Raw genomic sequence first — 27,148 nt, 5'->3', positions numbered from 1 at the left:
TCATACCGTATCAACATCACTTTAAAATAATGAGAAAAAACTGCATTTATATGTCTACTACAAAACAGCACATGTAATAAGTGATACAAACCCAACAGAAATTCTATACAGGAATTAAACTACAACTAAAAAGTGGGATCATATTCCTAAATTTAACATAAAGGAGAACAAGACATGAGAAAAGAAATAAATTACTAATCAAACAACTTTTATCCAACTAGACAATTTTTCAGTTCTCTGATAGAGACTGTGCTTAAGTAATCCTTGAGTTTCTTAGAAAGGTATCTATCTCTTTTTTCTCTTAAAAGTTTTAGTGAATATGGAATTTTGGTAAATTGAGAGATTCAAAATCATCAGTGCAAAATAAACAAGTACAAGGAAAAACAAGATATTGATCAATATGTGACTAGTATTGAAAAACACAAAACACACTAGGATTGTCACGATCTGGGCCCCAGTTACACTTCCTCCCTTTGGACTTTTATTTTATAGCCCCTTTTCTCCACTTCCTGTTCCTAGTCCTGTTCTTTACCTTTACCCTTCGTTATCCCTCTTTGTCATTTGCACCTGTTCCCATCACTAATTAGGTCCAGCCTTCCCCACAGCTACCTGCCAGATCCTCATCATCTTCCTGCCAGCCTGTGTTCTGATTTCCATGGTTTACCTGATCCTAGCAATCCTGACTTGTGTATTGGACTTTGTTTTCCAGCAACTTTTGGTCTGAGGTTTGGTGAGCTTCTGTTTATTAGTTTCCTTAGTCTTATCAAATGTGTTCATTCTGATTTCGTAGTTTAGTATGTTTGTCATCCATGTCTTATTTTATTTGGTGTGTTTCTGTTTGTTAGTTTCTTTAATCTTTTCCCCTGTGTTCATTTTTGGTTTAGCAGTTTGTTTCACATCCGTATTTTATTTTATATCTCAGCCGTTTGGCTAGTGTTTATTTTGGATAACTATATTTCACTCCTGTTGTTGATGTTTGATCTGTTCGGCGTCTTGTTTTCTTTAAGTTGATTTCCCTTGTGTTTAGTAGAGTTGACAGTCTGTGTTTAGCCTTTTGTTCAGCATTCATACCTGCCATGTCTTGTTCTTCGACCCTCCTGTTAGGAGCGTTTTCTGCTTATCGTTGAATTTATTCCAATAAACGTGTTTTGTTAGTTCAATCCCTCTCACAGTCTCACCACTTGGGTCCGCCTTTACCCAAATTGTGATAAGGATTTGTCATCATTAAATTGAAATGATAATGCTCCTGATCTCTGTGTGGTAATTCTTATCTTCGATGGTTTAAGATATTAAACCATATATAAAATATTTTAAGAGATCACTGACATTCATTATTGGGAATATACTATGTTGTTTTAATTTAAGTGTATTTCCTTCCAAGGAGAACTACCAAATTACCAAACTTAAAAACTAAACATCAGCAGATATTATCAGCTATGGCGGAAACCCTTGGGGAAAGTTCCTGTAATGTACCTAAATCTCCCTGAGCAAATGTCATGAGTCACTGATATTTCTAAATATTGCTGCAGGGTCTCCCAGTGCTGTCTGCTTCATGTCAGTCAGGCAGAGAGGTCAAGCAGTGCTGCCCTTCAGCTTTGCACCAACTGTAAAGCAGCTGGACTCTCCAGTGCAAACACAACGAAACCAACTTTGTAATAAATCAGAATAGTCGCAATATTTAACCTTTTAATTTTTATAGTCTGCTTTTCTTGTTGAAATCTTAGGATTTATTGAAAGTGCTTTGATAGGGTTGGGTGCTGTTAACCTAGTAATAACCTATTAATAGTATTAATCCTTTATTTTAACTCTCTTTTACACGTGTCAGTCACCAGTCTAACAGTCTGTCTTTTATGTGTTATAAAAGCTGGAATCAGTACCTTGGAGTTGGAGATCGACTCAAGGAAGCAAAGTCTGTTTCCAAAGCCTTCAGCAGCCAAACAGAGCTTCTGTTGGTCTTTATGGATTGTAGCTGAGCACTGTAGGACCACTTCGTCATCCTACAAACACACAAAAGACAAACATTTGTTTAAAATATTTGTTAACAGGTGGAGGCAAACTATTACAGAACTTCCAGGAGAATTGACACCAGACATGCACCTCTTCTTTTCACTGTGAACGGGAGGCACAACATACAAAGCATTATTTCACACCAGTCATATTTCATTGTCTGTACAATCAAACCCACTAAATGAAGCCAAAAGAAAGAAAATAATCCAGTTGACAGTACAGCAAATTTCTCTAAATATTAACTTTACACCCTAAGTAAATTACAACAACCCAATTTCCAAAATAGTTTTGAACTATTTTAATCAAAGGCTAGTTTGAGTTTGACAATGCATGCTGATGAACACCCTGGTCCACAGGCAGCTAACAAAACACATTACTATTAAAATGCACAAATAGAACGTTGAAAGTACAACACATAAAAATGTTGAGAGTTAAAAAGACAGAGACAAGACATAGTGATTTGCAGATGATTGTATTGTCTAGGGGGCAAATGTGGCAGAGGAGGTAGAGCGGTCATCCACCAATCCCCCCCAGTTGCTGGGTAAATCCCCGGCTCTTCCAGTCACATGCCAAAGTGTCCTTAAGCAAGACACTGAACCCCAACTTAGTTGCTCCCGAGAAGCATTGGCCAGCTGCATCGCAGCTCCCCCATCGGTGTGCGAATGAGTGAATGAGAAGAAGTGTATATATAAGGGCTGACCATTTATCTGGCAATTTACATTTACCAGAACATCCCAAGTTTTGCAAAACACTCATATACACAATATAGTGTCTATAATGTGTAATCTGTGTGTATTACTTTCCATTTTCCACTGAAAATGCTTTGCTGTGTTATTGTTCTGCTAAATGTATTATGTATAATGCTTGATAATGTTTTAGAATATCTGAACTGATCCACAATACCTATATGCACCAGAAAACAACTTAGTTATGGGCTGATTTTGCAAACCCTGGATGATAGTCCATGAAAACTCTGGTCAGACGTCAGAAGTGCTCCATGTCCACCTGCCCACTTGCTAACATTCTTTTTTGATCTTCCTTTATCTTTTTTACCACGTCTACTTTACTTTCCCTATCCCTTCCTCTCATTAATTGTATTCTACTCCAAGGAAACTGATTCCACCATGTGAATTCAGCAGATCTCAGATCAGTCGTAAATGCAGGACATGTAGGACCCCTTCCCAGATTGTTGCAACCTAGAAAATTTCCACTACATCACCCGTCAGTCTTACATAATTGCAATTTCATGCCATCAGGTTTACTGCACCAACTACAAGCTTTTGGCCTCTGGGCCCTCTGAGTAACTTCTATGATAAGATTGACATGTTGCTGTCCCACTTTAGCTGACCTGGGGCTCAGTCTTCTGTCCTAATCCTACTCAATCCACTTGCAGTCTTTGACATGGTAAATTACTAGATTCTCTGTATCTGTGGTACACATTTCTAACTCTTTGGTTCAGCTATAAAGGACAGAAAACTCACTTTCACCATCCGAACTCACTTATGCAGGTCTACAATCCAACATCTGGTGCTCTCTTCACCACGAAGCAAAAAATCCGAAGAAAAAGTTCTTAAGGTCAGTGGTCCGATAATAGTGGAATGAACCACTAAACTCTGAATGCTCAGCAGCCCCCAACATTCAAAGAGATGTTGAGGATTGAACTTTCTTTACTTCTTGAATTAATTTTTTTTTTTCTTGCCTTGCACTTGTGTCACTTGAAACATTTCTAATTATAGCACTGTGGTTTAATGTTTTCACCTTAACAGCTTGCTGTGTTATAAGGCTGTTTAGCTGCATACTGACCTGTCGACCACAACATTATCATTACCCAGTGGTGTTCAGTTTTGGTTGGTGTGTGGGGGGCCGGGGGGCAGACCTTAATTAGGTTAGTGGAAACTTAGTTTCCTCAGTTAGTGAAAAACTACACAAATTTTCAGTGGGGGTTGACCAAAAATAAGTCAGGCAGTATTTATGAATAAAGAGAGACTCAGATCCCTCCATATTTCCTTATACAGAGAACTCCCCATTTATTCCCCTGCATATATCGGCCAAGACAGCGGAAAATTACGTAAAACACTTAATTTTCCGCTGTCCTGTGGATTGACGTAGGCTTACAAACTACAACTAGTCCTTCCTGATTTGTGTTGTCCTTTCCCCCAGGAACACTCTGAGAGAGGTGGAGCCAACCTGCTTGCAGCCCGTTTCTCCACTATATTTGTATCGCATGGAGTATATAACACAAGCTCCTACTACTGAGTATTTGGGAGACAGTGAGTTTAACAATGTGTTAGCAAAGTCAGATATTTGGGGCTAATTGTATTCTTTTTCTTTCAGCTTTTCCCTTTCAGGCTTCACCACAGCGAATCATGTGCCTCCATCTAACTCTGTCCTCTGCATCCTCTTCTCTCACACCAACAAACTTCATGTCCTCTCTCACTACATCCATAAATCTCCTCTTTGCTCTTCCTCTAGACCTCCTGACTGGCAGCTCCAACTAGTCACAAACCCTACTGCCACCTCTCCTAGACACTTCCATACCTCCACAGGTTTGTCATCAGGACCAACTGCCTTTCCGCTCTTCATCCTCTTCAATGCCCTCCTCACTTCACTCTTACTAATCTTTGCTACTTCCTGCTCCACACCAGTCACCTCTTCTACTCGTCGTTCCCTTTCATTTACCTGATACATCAACTCTTCAAAGTTCTCCTTCCATCTTCCCATCACACTCCTGGCACATTTCCATCCTTATCTTTAATCACACTAACCTGCTGCACATCCTTCCCATCTCGGTCTCTCTGCCTCATCAACCTGTACCTCTCCCTCCTTACTATCCAAACTAGAATTCAAGTCCTCATATGCTATTTGTTTGGCCTCTACCTTAACTATACACGGCATCTCCCTGTACTCCTGTCTTCAGTCCTACGTCCCACGTCGTCTCTTTCCCTGTCCTGAACTTCCTTATTCTATCGCCAAGTCTCCTTGACCACTTTCCTCTTTCCTGATGACACACCAAGTACCCTCCTGTATCATTGATCACATTAGCCATAATGTTCCAGTCATCTGGAAGCACCTCCTGACCACCCAGAGCCCGTCTCAACTCCTTGCTGAAAATTACACAACATTCTTCCTTTTTCAACTTCCACCACTTCAACATCTGCTCTGCCTAAGTTTTCTTCATTATGCTCACCACCAGAGTCATTTTTAAACAGAGTAATCCTGTGTTGTCTGGCTACACTCTCCCCTACCAATACTTTGAAGACACAAGATGTCGTCCACCTGAGTGCTTCTACCTCCCCTCTTGTATGTCCCCCTATGTTCCTGCCTCTTCTGGAAGAAAGTGTTAACTACAACCATTTCCATCCTCTTTGCAAAGTCTACCACCATCTGTCCTTCTGCGTTCCTGTCACCAAACCTGCCCATCACAGTCTCATCACCTCTGTTCCCTTCACCTACATGTCCATTGAAATCTGCACCAATCACCACTCTCTCACCTCTGCGGATGCTCTGCATCACTTCATCCAACTCACTCCAGAATTTCTCCTTCTCTTCTAACTCACATCCTACCTGTGGGGCATAACCACCCACAACATTGAACATCACATGCCTTCAATATCCAACTTCAGACTCATCAACCCGTCTGATACTCTTTTCCCCTCTTCACAAACCTCTCTTTCAGGATAATTTCTACTGCATTTCTCTTCCTACCCAACTAATGGTAAATCAACTTAAAAACCTGCTCCTAAGCTTTAAGTCTTGCTTCCTTTCCACCTGGTCTCCTGGACACACAGTATGTCCACCTTCCTTCTCTGCATCATGTCAACCAACTCTCTAGCCTTCCCTGTCACAATCCCAACATTCAAAGTCCCTACTGTCAGTCCTACACTCTTGGCTTTCCCCTTTTCTCTCTGCATGTAAACACACCTTCCTCCTTTCCTTCTTCGACAAACAGTAGCCCAATTTCCAGTGGCACACTGTAGGTCAACAGCACCAGTGGCAGTCGTAGTTAACCCGTGCCCTGACTGGTCCGGTATGGAAGTCAGATTCGGTGTGCAAGTCCGATTGGCATGTTTAACTTGGCATGTGTTTTACATCGGATGCCCTTCCTGACACAACGCTCTGCATTTATCCACCTCTTGCGGTTGTTATACGAGCCACAAAAAGGGTCAAACAGTTCTGCCATATGCACAGAGGAGGTAGAGGCTGCTCAAGCCCAGCAACAGTCACAGCCACCCGGAGAGGACAGGGGAAATGAACCGCTGCACATAGGGGGACAGCTATGGGTGTCTCTGTGGTAACTGGGAACCAATGGAAAAATCCCCCTGCTGCAACAAATGATACTGTTTTTTTCAGTTGCTTCTTCTGCTGTGGGACAGAACATAAATGTTTTGAGCCACATATTGAAGGGAATCCTGGAAATGGACTTCAGGATGCCGAGCAAAATAAAGATACTAAAGACTCCAGATGACCTCACATTAGTACAATTTACTACTAATATGGCTTTGTTGTTTTAGCTTGTTGCTAACATTTAGTAAAGTTACCAAATCAGTGGGGCTTTGTGTGATGATTTGAGTGACAAATGTTACAGGTTTACTAGCATTTCTAGAGTTAGCTTGTGCTGTTAGCTTTGCTTGAGCAGACATTAGCAACTCAATGATAACATATTAGTTATATTTTTAGGCAATATATCATGTCGCCAATTCTAACATTGGATTCTGCTAAGAGGACTCTTTGGAAAACCCCATCTCATCGTTTCACATAACCAACAAGTGGACTACTACCTGTCACAATGCAACCGCAAGGGGGCACAAGCCAGTGTCTTCTTGTGCCAGTCCCAAGTCTGGATATATGCAGAGGGTTGTGTCAGGAAGGGCATCCTTCCACATGCCAAATTAAACATGCGAATCGTGACCTACAGGGTACCGGTGGAAATTGGACTACTGTTGGTCAAAGTCGAAGAAGGAGAGGAAGAAGGTGTGTTCGTAGGCAGAGAGAGAAGAGGAAAGCTACGAATGTAGGACTGACAGTAGGGACTTTGAATGTTGGTACTATGACAGGGAAGGCTAGGGAGTTGATCGACATGATGCAGAGAAGGAAGGTGGACATACTGTGTGTCCAGGAGACCAGGTGGAAAGGTAGCAAGGCTAGAAGCTTAGGAGCAAGGTTCAAGTTTTTCTACCATGGGTCAGATAGGGAGAGAAATGGAGTAAGAGTTATTCTGAAAGAGGAGTTTGTGAGGAATGTTCTAGAGGTGAATAGAGTATCAGATAGGTTGATGAGTCTGAACCTGGAAATTGAAGGCATGATGTTCAATGTTGTGAGTGGTTATGCCCCACAGGTAGGATGTGAGTTAGAAGAAAAGAAGAAATTCTGGAGTGAGTTAGATGAAGTGATGCAGAGCATCCCCAGAGGTGAGAGAGTGGTGATTGGGGCAGATTTCAATGGACATGTAGGTAAAGGGAACAGAGTTGATGAGGATGTGATGGGCAGGGTTGGTCTTCAGGACATGAACGCAGAAGGACAGATGGTGGTAGACTTTGCAAAGAGGATGGAAATGGCTGTAGTAAACACTTTCTTCCAGAAAAGGCAGGAACATAGGGTGATGTATAAGAGCAGAGGTAGAAACACTCAGGTGGACGTTGTGTAGACGTTGTAATCTGAAAGAGATCAGTGACTGTAAAGTGTTGGTAGGGGAGAGTGTAGCCAGACAACACAGGATGGTGGTGTTGTAAAATGACTCTGGTCGTGAGGAAGATGAAGAGGACAAAGGGGTAGAAGTTGAAAAAGGAAGAATGTCGCATAGTTTTTAAGGAAGGAGCTGAGACAGACTCTGGGTGGTTTGGAGGTGCTTCCAGATGACTAGAAGACTACAGCTAATTTGATCAGGGAGACAGGTAGGAGGGTACTCGATGTTTTATCTGGAAAGAGGAAAGTGGACAAGGAGACGTGGTGGTGTAATGAGGAAGTTCAGGAGTGTATACAGAGAAAGAGGTTAGCTAAGAAGAAGTGGGACACTGAGAGAACTGAAGAGAGTAGACAGGAGTACAGGGAGATACAGCGTAAGGTGAAGGTAGAGGTGGCAAAGACCAAACAAAGAGCATATGAGGACTTGTATGCTAGGTTGGACAGTAAGGAGGGGGAGATAGAGATGGGAAGGATGTGCAGCAGGATTGTGTGATTAAAGATATGGATGGAAATGTATTGACAGGTGCCAGGAGTGTGATGGGAAGATGGAAGAAGAACTTTGAAGAGTTGATGAATGAGGAAAATGGAGTAAGGGAGAGAAAATGGAGTAAGAGTTATTCTGAAAGAGGAGTTTGTGAGGAATGTTCTAGAGGTGAATAGAGTATCAGATAGGTTGATGAGTCTGAACCTGGAAATTGAAGGCATGATGTTCAATGTTGTGAGTGGTTATGCCCCACAGGTAGGATGTGAGTTAGAAGAAAAGAAGAAATTCTGGAGTGAGTTAGATGAAGTGATGCAGAGCATCCCCAGAGGTGAGAGAGTGGTGATTGGGGCAGATTTCAATGGACATGTAGGTAAAGGGAACAGAGTTGATGAGGATGTGATGGGCAGGGTTGGTCTTCAGGACATGAACGCAGAAGGACAGATGGTGGTAGACTTTGCAAAGAGGATGGAAATGGCTGTAGTAAACACTTTCTTCCAGAAAAGGCAGGAACATAGGGTGATGTATAAGAGCAGAGGTAGAAACACTCAGGTGGACGTTGTGTAGACGTTGTAATCTGAAAGAGATCAGTGACTGTAAAGTGTTGGTAGGGGAGAGTGTAGCCAGACAACACAGGATGGTGGTGTTGTAAAATGACTCTGGTCGTGAGGAAGATGAAGAGGACAAAGGGGTAGAAGTTGAAAAAGGAAGAATGTCGCATAGTTTTTAAGGAAGGAGCTGAGACAGACTCTGGGTGGTTTGGAGGTGCTTCCAGATGACTAGAAGACTACAGCTAATTTGATCAGGGAGACAGGTAGGAGGGTACTCGATGTTTTATCTGGAAAGAGGAAAGTGGACAAGGAGACGTGGTGGTGTAATGAGGAAGTTCAGGAGTGTATACAGAGAAAGAGGTTAGCTAAGAAGAAGTGGGACACTGAGAGAACTGAAGAGAGTAGACAGGAGTACAGGGAGATACAGCGTAAGGTGAAGGTAGAGGTGGCAAAGACCAAACAAAGAGCATATGAGGACTTGTATGCTAGGTTGGACAGTAAGGAGGGGGAGATAGAGATGGGAAGGATGTGCAGCAGGATTGTGTGATTAAAGATATGGATGGAAATGTATTGACAGGTGCCAGGAGTGTGATGGGAAGATGGAAGAAGAACTTTGAAGAGTTGATGAATGAGGAAAATGAAAGGGAACGAAGAGTAGAAGAGGTGACTGGTGTGGAGCAGGAAGTAGCAAAGATTAATAAGAGTGAAGTGAGGAGGACGTTGAAGAGGATGAAGAGTAAAAAGGCAGTTGAACCTGATGACAAACCTGTGGAGGTATGGAAGTGTCTAGGAGAGGTGGCAGTAGAGTTTCTGACTAGTTTGTTTAATGAGCTCTTGGAGAGTGAGAGGATGCTGAGGACTGGAGGAGAAGTGTACTGGTACCAATTTGTAAGAACAAGGGAGATGTGCAGAGCTGTGGCAACTACAGAGGAATAAAGCTGATGAGCCAAACAATGAAGTTGTGGGAAAGAGTACTGGAAGCTCGGCTAAGGGCAGAGGTGAACATTTGTGAGCAGCAATATGGTTTCATCCCTAGAAAGAGTCCAACAGATGCAGTATTTGCTTTGAGGATGCTGATGGAGAAGTACAGAGAAGGTCAGAGGGAGTTGCATTGTGTCTTCGTGGATTTAGAGAAAGCGTATGACAGGGTGCAGAGAGAGGAGCTGTGGTATTGTATGAGGACGTCTGGAGCGGCAGAGAAGTATGTTAGTGGTGCAGGACATGTATGAGAGCTGACATTGTGATTTGTAGTGAGAGCAGGGAGCAGGTGGAGGAAAATCTAGAGAGGTGGAGGTCTGCTCTGGAAAACAGAGGAATGAAGCTTAGCCGCAGTAAGACAGAATACATGTGTGTTAATGAGAGGGACCCTGGTGGAACGGTGAGGTTACAGGGAGCAGAGGTGAAGAAGGTGCAGGACTTTAAGTACTTAGGGTCAACGGTTCAGAGCAACGGAGAGTGTGGAAAAGAGGTGAAGAGGCGAGTGCAGGCAGGTTGGAACAGGTGGAGAAAAGTGTCAGGTGGGTTGTGTGAAAAAAGTATCAGCGAGAATAAAAGGAAAGATGTTCAAGTGGTGAGACCAGAGATGTTGTTCGGCTTAGAGACAGTGGCACTGAAGAAAAGACAGGAGGCAGAGCTGGAGGTAGCAGAGCTTAAGATGTTGAGGTTCTCTTTGGGAGTGATGAGGATGGACAGGATCAGGAATGAGGACATCAGAGGGACAGATCATGTTAGATGTGTTGGAGATAAAGTCAGAGAGGCCAGATTGAGGTGGTTTGGACATGTTCAGAGGAGAAACTGTGAATATATTGGTAGAAGAATGCTGAGGTTGGAGCTGCCAGGCAGGAGGTCTAGAGGAAGAGCAAAGAGGAGATTTATGGATGTAGTGAGAGAGGACATGAAGTTTGTTGGTGTGAGAGAAGAGGATGCAGAGGACAGAGTTAGATGGAGGCACATGATTCGCTGTGGCGATACCTGAAAGGGAAAAGCTGAAAGGAAAAGAAGGACTACTACCTGTAGCAGAAGTTGCTTGCCAGCTAAGGCCTAAACAATCCCAGCAAGCAGGGGTGCTGCCTTGGAAATGTCAGAGTACAATATATTATAGGTATTATATGATTTTTACCTTTCACAAGGCAATTGCACATTTCAACAACATAAGAGCCCAATATCTATGAAATTAATAGTTTGTCAGTGGTGAAATATCACTTTAACATACTGAAGCCCGGGAAAGAGTCGGTGTGGCAGAGAACAGGTATCTGAGTGTGTGTGTGCACGTGTGTGTGTCTGTGTGTGTGTGCAGACTGATGGCTGTGTATAAGTGTGTAAACCAGATCAGGGGGCAGAGGAGACCAAGGAATCAAACGTAAATAAGTTCCAAGACAAGAATCATCCCACACTGTGGTTCTGCTAATTATCTAGGTTTGTGGGCTGAGGGAAAACCATGACACACTCAGACACACTAACAGCCATGTAAGGTTTGGTGGAAACTGGCGTCTTAATGATAACTAACATATGCAGTAAAGCTCTCCTGCCCATGACCACACACAAGGAAGGTAGCTGAGATAATGTACATATCTGTTATGGTTGTCATTTACTTGAATCGTGCCTTAGTAATATTTTAAACACGCACACACACATACAGTGAAACTATTTTCTACATAATGAGGTCTGGGGTCTGTCAGCAGTGTTTTGCATTCCAGCCTTCTATGGGGAGAGAGAGGAAATGATCAAGAGACTCATAGAGGCAGTACAACAGAGAGGGACTGATTTAGTTTAGAGCCGACATGCAGTTTTATATTTGTAGTGAGTGTGATGATGACACTGATGTGTAAACCATCAGATAACTTTTAAACAGAATGTGGAGCTGCCTCAAACTACATTTCCTTTAAGAGTCATTAAATGTTGCACCAGAGACAGAGCTTCAGCCTAAACAGTAAATTACTGAGGTGTCACAGCTTGACATACAAGTATTGGATTTTGTGCAGGATAACAGTGTTTGTCAAGGACCTTAAAACTATTCATATAGTGTCTTTAGTAACTAATGTTGTTCCACTCCTCTATTTAATTAAAATATTTTTATGTATTATTTTTAATTTTACTGTATTTATTTTTAGGTTTCTTTATCTTAAAGTCAACATGCTTTATTGGTATCTTTTCTTCATTTCATATTTATTACAACACTGCTGGAGTTGACACAAATACAATTTGGTTGTGTTTGCATAATGAAAATAAAGTTCTTGAATTAAAGACATGAGTCTTTAATACAGCTATAAGCTGACAGTCTTGGCAAATAATCTGTCATAACTGTATTTGTATCTATATTTTATTGAATCAGTACCAAGTGAACATTATATCACAGCTCTCAACATGTACTTTCAAAAAAAACTTTAATACTCATGTCCACAACAGAGAGAGAAGTGAGGCACATTTTTACAATGATGGCAATAAATTCATTTATTATTCAAACCTTGTTTTGGATGATTTGATTTTTGATTCATAAATGCAATAATGATTAGAGAGAGAGAATCTTTTTTAAATATGGCCACCTTAAATATTGCAATGAATGTTTTTATAATTCGTTTTGTCACCATCGGGCTGCTAATGAATGAGAGGTTTGTACAGATAGGTAGCATTACCTGAAAGCAGCTCACTATGGAAGGTAGTTTTTTCTTATTTCTACTTGTCATGCTGTAGATACTGTTTATTTAACAAGTTTTAAATAATTATTTATGTTAAATAAATATTTGCATGGTCCATTTAACAAGTGTTTAATAAACAGTATCTACTGCTTATTGTACTTCTGATGATGTAAAGATGGCACCATGGGTGGCCGCCTTGGTCCAGCACTCTCTAGGACTTTGGCTTTTTTATGTATTTTATGTGTATTAGGCTCCAGATAATTTTTCATCAATCTTACGTCCAGAAACTTATTTCTAGGGGAGCAGCGGCTGCCAACGGATCTTGAAGGAGACACAGGTGAGGGAAGTGAGCTCCTGTGCTTTTGAAGCTGTCGCAGCGTGGATTTTGCATGGTCCTCCCATCAGTTCAGGAGCAGATGAGCGGTCACTTGACTCCAAAGCAAGAATGACATCAGCTGACCATAGGGCAAGAGCAAGAACAGGTGAGGTGGTGGCTGAGCCAGAGGCAGGTGCAGAAGCGTCGGCCGACCCAGAGGCAGGACCAGTGGAAGGACCAGGAGGGACGTTGACCAACTCAGGATCAGGTGAGATGTCAGCAGACTTAGGGACAGGTTCAGGAGCAGGTGGATCACCGGCTGATTCCAAAAGAAGTACGGCGGTCAAATTAAAACCAGGTGAAGCTTGGCCAGCATGGGCACATCAATAGACAGAATGACAGTCAACCAGGGGGCAGGTCCAGGCTTGAGATCATCCGGCTCAGAGACAGGAACAGAAGTAGCGTTGGCCGACCCAGGCCCAGAAACAGGAACAGAAAAGGTATCAGCTGACCCAGGCACAGGAACAGAGAACATCAGCTGCATCAGGAGGGTATCAAGGAGCTGGAGCAGGCTGTTGTGTGGGAGCCTTGGCTTTGTGGATGGAGAATCCAGAAGCCAGGGCAGGAACCAGACCAGGAACAGACAGGATGTTGGGTCCAACCTAGAAACAGGAACAGGAACCATAAGGCCAATCCAGGAACAGGTTAAGAAACAGGCAACCCATGAACAGGTACAGGGCCAGGAGGAACATCAACAAGCAGGGTTACAGCCAATCATAGAACAGACCCCGGGCTCGTCGTTTGCCGAAGGGGATGTGGGCTGGGAGAATACCTCCACCTGTAAAAAGCCACAATTTTGGCAAATCCAGGGTTTCTACTCAAAAGGGTGACTAATAAGTCCAGAAGCCAGCGAAGAACACTTCCTTAGAGACACTGAAGTCTTTCAAAGAATAAAGCCAGGGCCTACATCAGGCAGAGAAAAGCAAGAGCAGGCAGATGCTTGGCCAACTGAGTAAAAGATCAGGCATCAACCAGCACCAGGACAGGCTCTGGAGCAGGTCAAGAGTCTTGGAGGGGGTTGTGCCAGTTCAACCTCCCTCCTGAAAGTGCTCAAGTCCAATGGCATCTTGATTACCACAGGCAGGTAGCACAGTGAACCTCAGGATATCCAGATGTCTGCATGGTCTCGAGAAGGCTTACTAGTAATTTCATGATAACTGGACATTGCTTTTGTTGATTTAAATCCAGAACTGGTTCATATGGTGATGTTGAAGGGGAGTTAGTTCCAGGTGCGATATTGATGAATGGTGATGATGAAAGTGTGATATCGGATGAAAGGTGAGACAGGAACTATTGGCTATTATCTCGCACATCAAAGTATGTTAGTTTGGCCAGATCATACTGTGAGGATCTTTGCATGGGGACCCATGGCTAGAGTAGTTTTGATGCTAGAAGAGATTCTATTATGATTAAGTAGCAAGGAAACAGAAAATCTCTACTACAATGGAGGACAGAGGTGGTACACAGGAGGTGCAGTAATGCTAAAGCTAAGCTAAAGAAAACTATACAGGGCAGGAGAAGCTAGAAAACAGAGATGAACCCAAGTACAGGCATGAGGGAAAACTAGGGGAAGTGAACATGAGCAAGAAATTACGCAAACTGTGTGAACTAATGCAGGAGAAACTAATTACAACAATGATGGGAAAAATAGAGAAATAAAAATAACACAGGGCTGATCTGGAAAAGTTGATGGCAATAATCTAAAAGTATGCTTGTTAAGAAACCGATCAGAACTATCACTCAATCGGTGTGTACATCAAGGGGAGATAAAGCAGGGGTTAAAAAATAAATAAATGGTGTACATAAACAGAGACCAATGGCCAAGAATCACCAAATAAAAAAATTGGCAGTGGACTTTGGTGGGACCTGGGTTTAAATAGGCGAAGGAACAGGTGAAAACAATCAGGGCTGAGGATGGGAGCTGAAACGACCAGTGAGGACGTGCAACACAATAAAAGCGGAGAAACGGGAAGCAGGGATGGGGGAGTGCAAGTCTAAGAACCGACAGTAGGTAGGGTGTGTGAGTGGGTAGATTGGGGCAGGAAAGGCCAAAGGGTGAAGGTGAGTAGAGTCCAGCATCAGATCCTTGACATTAACATTGGATTAACACTGGAGGAAGGAATTTGTAGGAGTAAATCAAAATGAGAAAACCCAGAAAATACAACATTTACTTTGGGGAAGTAACATGTAACATGGCTAAAAATATGAAGTGTTTACAGATGAAGTTTTAACTGTGATATATTTTATTAAAATAGTTGTCTGTATGCAGTGTGTAAAGACTCAGTTTATTAGCCTTGGTGAAAGAAGGGCTTCCTGGATTGAGAGGACCCCCCTCTCAAGCTGTATCTGCCCTCTTCCCACACACAGAAATAGACAGATATAAATGAATGAGAAGAAATGTCATCTATCACACTTATACACACACTCATAGGCAAATGTGTGCACGAGCATAAAATAACACAAAAAATGTGCACACACATGCACAAAAGCCATTTATAGTGCATCACCAGGGCTCAGCACTCAAAAGCAGCACAAAGCTAAATACACAGCATCTTACCCAACAGCTTATTCAACAGTAGCAGCCACTGGAAACATTATATATGCGCTGGAGAGAAGGAGAAAAAAAAAAAAAAAAGACTGCAGCCACACAGGCCTGTCTGTAATCCAAAGGCAAACAGCAACAATGAATAATCCTTCTCTGACACTACTGAGAAAGATTTGGAGTGAGGGAATGAAATACTGTAACATCAGCTCAGTATGGCTGTCGTTTGGTAAAGGCATCACTAGCTACTTCATAGATTTCAGTCAGGATTGTCTCAACCCAAACTAGGTTTTCTCAAGGTGATTTGTCATCTATGGCATCTCTTATATTAGTATTATTACATTTTAATGAGGCACTAAACTAAAAGAAAGGCCTGACAAGATAGTATGATGTTCTTGCTCCATCTACCTGGCTCAATTCCTATCTAAAGTGAAACTCTGTCGTTGGAATTGTTACATCTAGGAAAGTTGAACCTATATTGTGTGTTTCTTATAATACTAAATGAGCACTAGAAACCCACAACATCAATTGCTTGTGAACGCCACACCTAAAACAGTCACAGCACAGCGAAAGAAGAGGTCAAAGGTAATTGAACAAGTTGTTCACTGTTCACTTTTTACATGCTGTGTCTGGGTCACATGTAGATAATATACAGTATGTGTATTTAGGCCTACATACTGTAATTATAAATACACCAATCACACATCAGATGACAGCCATACCTTCCTTGCAGGCTCAGGCTAACAATTGAGAACAAATATGACTGTGTTAAATCTTTTTTTAGACTCAAAGACCTTTTATCTGATCCCATATTGTGCCTAACACCCTTTTTGAAGGCGGGCAGATATATGAACGCTGGTCCTTTAGGCCTAAGGCATAAGTACAGTAGATGACCTTCTATATGCTTCAGAGATTCTGGACAACAATCCTGACTTTTGCTGCATCTTTAAGGTTTTGTCTCCCCCTGAAAATAAAACACTGTCTCATCTGCGACAAAAATCTGATGTCACCAAATTAAAAAACAAACATGCATCAGTCCCTACAGATTTTCCTTCCATGTGGTTTATTTTGTTGTTTTGTCTCAACTAGCTGCAGGAACGTGGTGAGTAACCACTGATGTGTCCTCAGCATGTAACCGTAACTGAGAAGTGGAGCAATAACAATTAATATATGACCGACCGATCAAAGGGTAGGAGGTTTTTGAGGAGTCAAGTAAGGAGACGGGGCTGATGACATTAAAGAGAGGAGGCTGGGGCGTTACAAAATAAAAGCTGGAGAAAGGAAGCACAGTTGAGGAAAACATGGACAAACTAAACACAGGGAACAGAATTGTGACATAGACAGTTACTTTATTCATTTAGTGGGAAATTCACAATTTCCAGCACTATACAAGCAGTGTACATAAAATATTTACTGTGCAATGAGGGTTTATTATCAACATTTTAGCTCAATTTGAGTTGGTTTATTTAAGCGTCACACAATCGTGGATATTAACTCAAATACCAAAAGAGTCCTCTTCAGTACACATTTAAGTGTATTTTAATTCACAGCTTTTCGTTTATACCTGTAATGGTAAGGTTAGTTTAATCATATGCTTGTAGTCAAATTGCCATTAATTGTATTTCCCTCTGGCCAAAGGACTGTATCAGTTTACTACTAACTTGTAAGCCATTAACAGCCTTGTAAAACACCACTAATTAGTGATGTTATTAGATTTCTTGGTTTGTATTGTGGTTGCGATCACTGCGGTGCTGTTGCTTACCGCTAGCTGCTAATGTTAGCACAGAGCTGCAGGGACACAGCTGCTTCTGCTCAATGACAGCCTAGCATGGTAGGACACACAACACATGTCTAATTACATAGCTGGCATATCCAAAAAAGTGGCTTCTTCTTCTGCATACTGTATGACCTCAACTGAAAATCTGTTTGGCCTGTTCTGTTTTGGTTTGAATCACAAAAATCCAGAGAAAAGCTGGAAGGAGAGACAGCAAGAATAGGAAACTGCAAAAAAAAAAACTAGTCAACTAGTATTTAACTAGTTTTTGTCTCAATTTTTTTATTTTTAATCACAAAACTGTTTTTTGATTGCAATATGTTTTTTCAATTGCACCTTTTTTTGAGTACACCACTAAAGTTTTGCTCTAAAACGTCTTCTGAATTCTATTGGCTGATGAGCTGTCAGCAAAAAGGAGGAGACCAGTGCAGGCTCCTCTCTGGGGGCCGACTCTGGAAGAAAGGGAGGAAGGAAGGAAGGAGGAAGCGGAGGGAGGGAGGGAGGAAGGAAGTGTGGATGCACACATGCTGCACACTGTGCGCTGCTCTCAACTGTGCTGAACATGGATCCGTGTGGGTGCATGAGACACAAAGCGGAGAGCTCACGGAAGCAGACCAGCTCATCCAGGAGATTCACCAAGGGGATGGTCACTTCCTGGTTTATTTTAGGATCAGTCAGGACAATTTGGTAATCTGCGGGTCAATCAATTCATCTTAATTGACAATGTAGAAAAAATAAAAATGCTGGTGTGTAGAGCCGCTACTCAAAAGCAGTGTACAAAACACTTCACTCTCATAGAGAACAAGTGTAAAATAACTAACAATAAACTCCAGGCTGCTAAAACATTCAACAGCAATAAAGTGTTGTTGGGTAAGATACTGAACACATGTTGCTTTTGGTGGGTCAGATGAGCCCCTTGCACGGCAGCCAATGCCATCAGTGAGTGTGTGTGTGTGTGTAAATGGATGAATGGGAGGCAACATTGTAAAGTGCTTTGGATAAAAGTGCTATACAAGCAGATATTGACCATTTCACAATGCATCCTGTCTGTTTATGGCCTTACAGGTCTAGTAAGTATTTCAAGCAGCAAGACAGTGTGTGTGCAGTGTGGCTCAGTATAATGTAATCTCAGCTGCAACAACCTCACAACAAACAAGATGCCAGTATTATTGGCAGTAACAAAGGATGCTGATAGTAAGTGTAATTACAAAAGATAACAACAGAACTGCTGACACAGCAGACCTGTTTTTGACTTGTTGGTCCTGTCCCATTAATGCAGGTTCTAATAGTTTATGATAAAGCTAAATTACACAGATGAAGCAGATGCAGACAATTTAATACACACAATACTTTTGTCTACACATGGGAGTTTTCTAATTATAAGAATCGTACAATTAATCTCCTTTATTCTAATAAAACAAAACTAAATTGAACTACATAAACAGTTCATGTCAAACCAAAGTTATTTCATGTGACCCTATTTGTATTGTAGACATCAAAAAGAAAAACTATAACAAATCTTACCACTAAAACCTGCTACTAAAGAGAACATTAAACACCAAATGTTAAAACACAGAGCTGAGGAGAAATGCAGATTTAGTTCATTGATTCCTGTAAATTCTCATGCTCATTTTTCATCCAACATAATGAAACATTTGCTTTGATGTTTTCTCCTTGACTTAGATTTTTGCTTGCACTTGTAAGTCGCTTTGGATAAAAGCGTCTGCTAAATGACTAAATGTAAATGTAATGTAAATTGAATGACATTTAATGTTACATTATGTTGTTCTCCAGCCTTCATTTAATATTTTTAAGCTTATTCAACATAAAATGTCCGGATAAAAAAAAAAGGTAAGATTGTAAACTCAACATGTTTTTTTTTGGTCGTTTGTTTAGAAAGTGTAAAAGTATTTTTTAAGTTACCTTGGAAAAATGTGTTCATACGCCACAATGAACATAAATCTGCAGCTTTGGTTGCCATTTTATACCAGAGTTGGTGAAAAACCCTATCAGAGACTTTTCCCACTAATGTAGTTACTGTAAATGTAACTTTGTGTGCAGGGGGAGGGACTTTATTCAACACTATTGTTGATCATGGTTAGCACTGTTTTTGTTATTATGAAAAGAAGCGACCATCGCTTAATTTAACAATATTCTATAATGTTTCTATTATGAATTGACTCTTAAAAATGCATCCCTTCATTGAATCAGGTCAGTCAACTTTTAGCACTTAATCAATTCAACTCAACATTTTAAGTCAAAAAACTTCAAGTCAGAGCAACTCAAATTTACATGTTCTGAAATTTGGAAATAGACATTTTAAATTGATATCATTTGCATACTTACATGAAATTTAATAAAAAAGAGTAGTTGAATTTACTACATTCCAATCTTATGTTTCACAGTGTATTACTACTGTTGACACCGTTACACTAAGAGAATGCATTGTTTGGGAGTTAAAGCTCGTATATTGCTTTTTTTTGTAGTGTAAAGAAAACATTTATGGTGGAAAGTTGGAGTGTCTGTTTAATACATGTTAAATTAGGTCATTGTTGTGAATAAAAATGTAAACTATGGTGAACGTTGGTGTTGAGTTAAGCCCCTACGCTTGCACATGTAAAATGTATCAATCACTGATGTGTGGGTGCTGAACTTTTACGGAACTACAAATAATTTTCATGAAATAAACCAAACAAACCTAATAAATCAAACAAAACTGAGGTTTACGCGATTTTAAGTTTAAATGACTAATGTGTTCAATAAACTAACAAATCTATATCAACAAAACTAAAACAACAGTTTACACAGCAACTAAGTAAACATTTAGTTGTACTTAATATTAAATTTAGAGCAACACAGGGTGAGTTGTGCTACTGTGACCTCATGTGACACCTTTCAAACAGCTATTGTCCTCTAATATTAATATGCAAATATTGACTAGAGCTACGTTTCAATTACAGTTGGCAATGCCAATTAGTGTCCACTGATCATTTAGAAAAAATCCTAGATCATATTAAAACTATATACTCCAAAGACCTGCAGAGGTTCCAGTGTCATGGTGCCTGCCGACTTTGCCATAATATAAAAATCAGTCAGAGGATTTATATATTTCGTTTGAATTCCACTAAAGCCAGTATTGAAACAGCAACAGCCAATGATTTCAGCAGCTGCTGCCACATTGCTACAGGTTTTCTTGCTGTTTGTCAGCATATACTGTGGTTCTGGGAGTTGTATTCCAAGTATCCAGTGTTACATAGCATCAGGGATTTGGAAGACACACGCGCACACGCACGCACACGCACTCACAGTGTCAACGGAGGTGGGTTTAAAAGCTTGGCACACAGAGTGAGTGTGGAGGAGGGGAAAGTGTTGATGATGTAATCTGAGAAAAGCAGACGGAAGAGGAAAGCAGAGGGAGACACTGGACTCTGGTGCTATACACAGAAGAAATACAGATAAAGTCACCATAGATTGTACATCCATTCACAGATAATAGTTCATTATTATCTCTGAATGATCATCATTCTGACTTTTAAAAATGTGCTGTATCTTATAAAACAATCACTGCGTAACCCATTTTAATTGGAGGTTATTATCAATCAGTCACCTGCTGTTACTGAACTACACATCCCAAGAGACACTTCCCGAAACTTTACTTTGATTTGTTCATTCCCTGCATATATCACTGGTGGGGTTAGGTGGTCATTTAAGCCCCTTTTAGAGTGTTTTCTAATAATCTGATGGTGCCAGCTTCATGTCGGAATGAGCACTCTGGTGTGCACTGTGACTGCATCCATTCACCCATGTGGCTGAATAGATGCAGTCACATAAAGGCATAGGCACAGGTTTTTTAATCATATACTAAACTAATTTTTTATTTTAAACAAACAAAAACAAATGAACAGAAGAAAGTGTAAAACTGAAGTGAAATGTGGGTCAGACCACACATACTTCGGCACTTCAGGTGTCTGTGGTGTAAAAATGAAAAGCCCAACAAGTCATGAAATTATTTTTAACACACCATAAATGGAATTTTATGTTGCTGGTGGTGTGCAGTTAAGCAAAGTTAATTAACACATTCCAACCGATCAGACCCGAGAATTTTCTATGGCCACTGTGTAATACTCTTTATTTCATAAAATTATGTTGTTATTGGGTGACTGTGGTACAGGAGGTAGAGTGGTTGTCCACCAAATCCCACAGTTGTGTGTTTGATCCCCAGCTCCTCCAATCACATGTCATAGTGTCCTTAAGCAAGACACTGATCCCCAACTTAGTTGCTCCAGGTGAGTGTTGGCCAAATACATAGCAGCTCCCCCATCAGTGTGTGGTTGTGTTTGTGATTGTGAGTGTGAATGGGTGAATAAGAAGCAGTGTAAAGTGCTTTGAGTGTCAATAGGTAGAAAAGCGCTATATAAGTGCAGAACATTTACCATTTATTGTTTACAGCTGATCATTCAGATCTGAGCAGGACTTAATATACAGTTAAAAAGTGGACACAAAATAATAAAGTGTTTCCTTAGACAACAGGTCTGATTACAGCAAGACAAAAACTGTTTCAGTGTCGATATGCACACCTGACTAGTCTTTAAAGGTCGATCCAAAAAATTATAAAGGCCTCTTTTAAGACTACTTTAATATATTTATACCATGCAGATTTGTAAGCAGAGACTAATGAGTTAGCTTTTGTGCTTTCAACTTGAAGAATGTATATGGTGCAGAAGGACAAAGTTGTTGCTGAGTTATGTATCTGAATGTGAATAATGTTTTATTGAGTTCTTCTTATTCACCATTTGTCACTCAGCTGGGTTTGGTTGCTATAAAAGGAAGCATGTAGAGGCAGAGGGAAAGAACCAGCTCAGCTTAGCACTGTGTTTGCTGTTTGTTTAGATGATGTCTTATTATTCTGATTTATTAATTTGTCTAAGGGTTTCTGGGTAATTCCAGCTCCTGATGTTCTTCTGTTGTGTCTTGTGTTCTCTTGTGTTCTCGCCTGGTGAATTTCATTGTAAAGCCTTAAATATTCTATATTTACTGTGTATTAAACGCGCAGATGTCATGTAAACAGGACTCTCAGTTTACGTGAAGATGCAGCTTAAGTGGTAACTGGCACTGTGTTAGACTGGCAGTAGGTATAGCTAACACATGACATGTATAGGAATAATTTATCAATAAACTTCATGGAAAGTGCAGTAAAGAGAAAAATCATTTAGAATTTCCTGTGACCAAGCTTTAAAACAGCACTGGTTCACTTCAGTTTATGCCTGACATTCTTGCAGGCACACTCGCTAAAATAAACACGACAGGGGCGTTTGTTTTTTTTTAAACTTGAATTATCTTGTTGTTACTTATTTTACTTTAAGCTTTTAAACATTTGTAAAAAAGCAAAGAAGATGTTGAGCTTTTTTCTCTGGTTTTGAGAAAACTCAAAATAATATTGTGATAAACACTCTTTTGAATTACCATTGAATTGACAATCTTGTTTGTTTGAAAAGTGTCCAACCCAGCTGGCCCCTTCATGATCACACTCATTTACAATTGCCAGCAGGATTTGTATGTATGATTTGTATGACAGCAATAAAACACTAAATAAACACACATGCACACAGGACTTCATGGCAGAGTCCCAAATATCTCTGTAATTACAACAACGGGGCAACACTGCCTGCTCTGACTGAGCCCGACTGGGAGGAGATAGAGATATTAAACAGAGGATGAAGGAAGATGGATGGTAGCTGAGAGAAGTAGGAGACACCGATTAACCAGTTCACATTTATATGTGGAGAGGTAAAAGCTGGACGGTGCAGCCAGCTGTTATGTAGGTTGTGTCTTTATGTGGGAGGTTAGACATATAGCTGATCTTACAAATTTAGAGGAATTCATGGCACTATTCATGGTCTCCGTAACTACTGGTCCACTTGAGGACATTCAGAGGATGAATTCTGACCTTTGCTTTGTAGAACAACTCACATGTACACTGGTCAGTTTAAACCTAGCAAGTAATGACAGTAAAAACATACATTGTATTTCAAATAATACATAACACAAAATTGTGTGTCTCCATTACACAGTTTGACCACCACAGGGAAATGATTTACACTATTGTACTGTTTAAAAAATGACCAAAATGTCAAAAATTAAGTTGTTTTGTCTTGGGGGAGTAGAAACATAGTGCAATTCTGAAACCGAAACAGACCCATGGAAAACTGACACGAACCAGATGTGCATAAAATAATTTTTACAAATGAGACTCTAGTGCCTGCCTCATTACTTTGAGATGGCCTTTCAGATCAGGCATCTAACTGAAAGCAGACAAGATTAAAGAAAAGGGATTTTTTGAAAACAATCAAATCTCAGTTGTCATTATTCAAAATTTAAACAATGCCAATGGAATCTTTTAACGGATTGTACAAAATAAGCAAAACTTGTAATAATGAACACAATTTGGTATATTTATATTTGATGTTGTGATTAACTGAAACAAAAAAATGCAGGTTGAAACTATTTCAATCATTCTAAACAAAAGGCTTCTGCATATAATTTGGAAGGCAGCCGATGCTTCCTAACATTTCAAGAACAGACACAATAAGCAACGGCTGTAATTGACCTCCATCTGAAAATGCAGTTGGGGCCACCAACTGACATTCATAGCATGGCTTGCAATAGTCCTGTACATTCTGCTGATTTCTGTCAAGCCTGTGAATTGACCCAGGTGCACATGTCTGGATGAAGCACACACAGATATTGCTTGAAGAAAATAGTCTCACCAATTACAGTTGGTCCTTCTCAGGCATCTATCACCTATACAGCCCCTTTATCCAGTTGTAGGTTTCTTAAACAGTCTCTCCTGTGGGGACAACAGTACCCTGGAAACGCTGTCTGTAGGTCTCTTCTGTCACATGAAACTTCTGTAGCACTGCAGCATTAATAGCTTCATATGCCTCAAAAGCTTTTCCTTCCAATAATGTGACCACTCAGACAGTCTATTCCACTTGCGGCCATCCCCATATTTTAGTTATATGTTCAAATCATAAGTGGTCTGCACATGGTAAATAGTCTGCACTTATAATAGCGCTTTTCTACCTATTGGCACTCAAAGTGCTTTACACCACTTCTTATTCACCCATTTGCACTGACATTCACACTACACACACTCACACTGATGGGGGAGCTGCTGGCCACAGTCATGCAAAACAACTGTGTGTGTATATATATATATATATATATATATATATATATATATATATATATATATATATATATATATATATATAAAAGATATAGACTGCCAGACTGCCCTCACCCACACATGACACTGCAGTTCGGTGTGAAGCAGTTGCAACAGTTGCACTGGCAACTGGCTAAGTGACCCTTTAAGGTTGTGCAACTGATGACTGCTGCTAAGAGTTAACCTTTAAATCCTCCACGAGCAGATGTATGAAAAGAAAAGAGTAGCACAGGGTCTTTGTAGTGTTGATCAGACGAACAGTCACGCCCAGATTTTGGTATAATTTAACTGAAATGTTTAATCTGTTGAAAAAGCACAGCCAGGGTGCATTTGATTAGCACATAAGTTCTCTCTTTTTTTTAAATATTCAAATCAGAATCAAATATTGCACCCAACCATTGCACCTTTAGATGGCGGCTCAAATGTCACTGTCCTTTGCCTGTGATTTCATTCTTGCAACACAAGCTTCCACGTTCGCTGGCTCTCATTTAGTTAGCATTAGGTCCACGGCACTACAGGCATAACCCACAGCTGTCACATGGTGTTCTGCGATTAACCATTGTATGGTATGAGAAGGACAAAACATCAGGCTGGCAGAGAGGTACAGGAAAAATAGGCAGCCATTTATTTACAACTAACAAACTGGAAAAAATTGTCCTAATTACCTATAATTATATAAATGTTATGTGTTACTTCATTACCCTATATACCACTGCCTACCTATATACAACATAAAAGTGAGCCATGTTTCCTCTTTATGCACCAGATGACATTGACAATGGACCCAAACTTACAGGTTAAGACTCTGGAAACTTCTTTCAACGCAAACTCAAACAAACAGGTTAAACAATATGTCTGTGAGGATTCTCAGTCATCCAGGTTTGGTTATCTGAAGATTGAATACTGACAACTTGACTTCAACATTAAGCAACTTATTCAAGCAGCTTCTTCAGTCTGAATAAGGTGGCAACCGAACCCAGTTATATCCTCCAGAGTAGGCCTTCGTTCCACCCTGGCCTGAATAGTTAAGGGAGGAGGAGGAAGCAGGGTGGAGTCAACCCTGACCTCCTAACCCCCTATGATGGACCAGTCTCCTCAGATGTCTAACTTCCTTCTTTTTGGATTCAGTGGAGGGGATGTTTTCTGTCCAGGATCTTTATCTTCAACTAGGTGTCATCTACATATCTGAGCCATGGGGTTGGTGCTGTCCCTGGGAAGGAGTTGAGTGCTTTTTTCTCCACGTATATGTTGGCAACAGTAGGTGACTCTGGAGAATCCATGGCACAGCCATGTTCCTGTCTGTAGTCTTGTCTGTAGGTGAAGTATCTGGTGTTTAGTGAATGAGAGAGCAGATTTGATTTGGGTTGGGGTTGCTTCTGCTGTGCAGGGGAGGGTGTCCTCCCCCAACTTTCCCACAAATGTCAGGGCATCCCTGGTGGGGATGCCAGTGAAGAGGCAAGTGACATCAAAGGATACCATGGTTTAATCAGCATCCTGTTTCAACTCTCTGACCCTGGGTGTAAAATCCTATGACCTATGACCTCTGCTAAAGGTTTGTGTGTTTATGGTTGTCTGTGACCACATTGTTAAACAGTAAAGGATATGTAACATAACCATACCGTACATGTAGTGATAAATTTGAGATATTGACTTTAGGGTTAGGGTCATAATCGTTACATTTTGATGACTCCACCTTGTTCCAACCTCCCACCTTAACAAACCTATTCATGCCAGGGTGGAACAAAGGCCTACACTGGAGGATATAACTGTTATAAGAATAAAGAAGTCCAACTGACATGATTCAATCTTCAAATAGATCAAACTATATCAAACATTCTCAACAAAAGGTCTCAGCATGTGGTTAGCAGATGGCTGGCCCATTCTAGGACATGAATATACTTTGATCTAAACCATTCCACTGTAGTTCGGGCTACACATTTAAAGGAGTTGTCCAGCCTGGAAGGTGAACCTCCACCTCAGTAACAGGTCTTATTCTAAAATTGCCCAGTATGTGACTTGATCCATATTCCCATGAACACTGACCAGCTTCCCTGTCCCTGCTGAAGAAAAGCATCACCACCCAATGATGCTGCCACCAACATGTTTCACATTGGGGATGGTGTGTTAAGTGTGATGTGCTGTGTTAGGTTTCTGCCACACATAGCATTTAGGCCAAAAAGTTAAATCTTTGTCTCATCTGACCAGAACACCTTCTACAGGTTTGCCCTGTCCCCTACATGACTTGTGGGGGCTTCTTAGGGCTTTCAACAATGGCTTTGTTCTGACTAGTCTTCCATAAAGACCAGATTTGTGGAGTACGTGATTAATCGTTGTCCTGTCGACAGATTCTCCAACCTGAGCTGTGGATTTCTTCAGCCCCTCCAGAGTTACCAAGGGTCTCTCGGCTGCTTCTCTGATTAACGCTCTCCTAACCTGGCTTGTCAGTTTAGGGGGAGAGCCATGTCTTGGTAGGTTTGCAGTTGTGCCATACTCTTTCCATTTTCGGATGCCAGATTATATGGTGCTCTGAGATGTGAAAAATTTGGAATATTTTGTTATAACCTAACCCTGCTTTAAACTTTATCCCTGACCTCTCTGGTGTATTCCTTGGGCTTCATGATGTTTTTGTTCACCAATTGTCTCTAACAAACCTCTGAGGACTATACTGAACAGCTGTATTTACACCAAGTTTAAAATAGATATGAGTGGAGTCCATTTACTAATTAGCGGACGTCTGAAGGCAACTGCTTCCACTAGACTTTAGTTAGGGGTATCATATTAAAGGAGGCTGGGGGTGAATACAAATGCACATTTCAGACATTGTGAAGAATATTGTTTTCTTTTAACTTCAGTATTATGTGCCATTTTGTGT

At 40.8% G+C, this 27,148-nt stretch overlaps 1 protein-coding gene across 13 annotated transcripts in view; it reads right to left on the bottom strand.

Annotated features, from left to right (window-relative positions):
- The window catches only part of ryr2a (ryanodine receptor 2a (cardiac)), a 231,815-nt gene that overhangs the window by 179,390 nt on the left and 25,277 nt on the right, over positions 1–27,148 (bottom strand). For all 13 annotated transcript variants that reach the window (XM_067511788.1, XM_067511778.1, XM_067511780.1 and 10 more), the window contains exon 2: positions 1,878–1,997. In XM_067511788.1, the coding sequence (XP_067367889.1) occupies positions 1,878–1,997 (120 nt within the window). The remainder of the gene's footprint in view (positions 1–1,877; positions 1,998–27,148) is intronic.

This window comes from Channa argus, chromosome 7 (genome assembly GCF_033026475.1).
Source record: "Channa argus isolate prfri chromosome 7, Channa argus male v1.0, whole genome shotgun sequence".
Lineage (NCBI taxonomy): Eukaryota > Metazoa > Chordata > Actinopteri > Anabantiformes > Channidae > Channa > Channa argus.
This window is presented reverse-complemented; position numbering and strand designations above follow the sequence as displayed.